This window comes from Austrofundulus limnaeus, unplaced genomic scaffold (genome assembly GCF_001266775.1).
Source record: "Austrofundulus limnaeus strain Quisiro unplaced genomic scaffold, Austrofundulus_limnaeus-1.0 Scaffold720, whole genome shotgun sequence".
In the NCBI taxonomy this organism is placed as follows: domain Eukaryota; kingdom Metazoa; phylum Chordata; class Actinopteri; order Cyprinodontiformes; family Rivulidae; genus Austrofundulus; species Austrofundulus limnaeus.
Window position 1 is genome coordinate 85911 of NW_013953122.1, and position 1696 is coordinate 87606.

General features: G+C 48.9%; 1 protein-coding gene across 1 annotated transcript in view; it reads left to right on the forward strand.

Moving 5' to 3' along the window:
• Nucleotides 1-1174, forward strand: part of phf19 (PHD finger protein 19) — a gene marked incomplete at both ends in the record, with an annotated part of 6471 nt that extends 5297 nt beyond the window's left edge. Inside the window, 4 exon segments of the mRNA XM_014028142.1 lie at nt 396-456; nt 532-617; nt 694-783; nt 866-1174. Of these exon segments, the coding sequence (XP_013883596.1) occupies nt 396-456; nt 532-617; nt 694-783; nt 866-1174 (546 nt within the window).
• Nucleotides 1175-1696: the final 522 nt, after the last annotated feature.

Consider the following 1696-nt stretch of genomic DNA (forward strand, 5'->3'; position numbering starts at 1 on the left):
GCAATGCATTCTGGGATATGCTGGGCCGGGAAGGATCCATCGGACCTGTCCTTCGATTCGGGGAAAAAGAAGGACGTATTTGTCGGACGCATCGGAGGAGTCTTCCGTTTTGGACGTCCTTCGTCGCGGCGCTGTGACGTATGCGGCCGACAAATTCGACCTTCGGAGGACCCGTCCTGCCGTTTTGGACACAGCCATTGTTAGCTTAGTGTTAGCTCAGCATTAGCATTAGCTCTTCATTAGTGTTAGCTAATTAGTTCAGAAACTGGGAGAGTAATCAACAATCCAGTTTTCAAACACAACGCGGTCCTAGTTAGATCTGGTCCTCAGGAGTTTTGGAGGTTTTGGTTAGAATGAAACCGACTTTTTTCTGTTTGTTTTGTGTTTTCGCTCAGCGTTCCAGCTGAGAGGAAGAAGAGGAAATCAAAGTGGCTTCTTGAAGACGCCATTCCTAACGTGAGCTTCCCTTGTTTTTAAATGAAGGTGTGTTTTTTAGCGTCAGATCTGAGGTTTTACTGTCCCTGCTTACAGAACAAGCTGACCTGCAGCTTGACCTCCAACCACCACATGGCCAACATCTTTGACTTCACCCTGGACGAACTGCAGAGCCTGAAGAGGTGAGATCAGTGTGGCTGATAAACTGATGAGTCATGGTTCTGAGATCAGCTGATTTATGATGCTCCTCCCCCTCAGTAAGTCCAGCAGAACCGTCAGCATCGATCAGGACTCCACAGACGCCTCCACCTCCGGTTCTGCTTCCACCAGCGGCTCTTACCACTTCAGGTGACCTGTCCTGTGTTTCCTCTTTACCTGGTGAAGGAACCCCTGACCTCTGACCTCTGACCTTTGACCTTTGCGTCTACAGGAGGAGGGTGGGCAGCAGGAAGAGGAAGTTACCAAGCAACAGCTACAGCCAGTGGGCCAGTCGCAGCGAGGCAGGAGAGGAGCCGCCCGAGATCGACCCTGCAGCTGCAGGCCACGCCCACCTAAACACAGAGGCCTCCTGCTTCCTGTCAGACTCCTCCCACATCCCCTCAGACTCCTCCCACCGCCACTCCTCCATCTCCTCGTTGTTCGGAGTGGCGGGCAGACTGACCAACGGGGAGAGATACCAGGTGCTGGCCCGCCGCGTCACTCGTCAGGGGACGGTCCAGTACCTACTGGAGTGGGAGAGGTCAGCACCTTTTTAGGACGTTACACGGTTCCAGGTGTGTGAGAAGCTCTGATTGGTCAGGTAGAGAGCACCTGAACCAGGTGTGTGTGGTGGTCAGGTGTTGGATGGCTCAGGTGTCACAGCTGCTCACACACCTGTAAAATCAGTATTTAGTCAAACAGTTAAGTCAGCCAAAGACTGGGTTTTATTTGAAGTTGTAATGTTGTCAGGCTGACAGTAGGAGGAGCTCTTCTCCATTTGTTAAACAATCATTTGTTATTTTTTTCTTTGTAGCAACTCCAGCTGTCTAGACAGCAGGCTGTCCTCACCTGTACCACCTGAGGGCTGTACTACCAATCAAAGCCCAGTTTGATAAATATGGGATAAATCCTGTGCCAGCAGGAACTGAATTTGAATTGTTCAGATTGAATCTGAATGTGCATCATTTGAAATTAAATGCATTGGTTTGAAAATAAATTTGACTAAATTTAAACTGAATTTAAAGTTTTGAATTTGAATTAATTTGCTTTGAAACTGTATTTT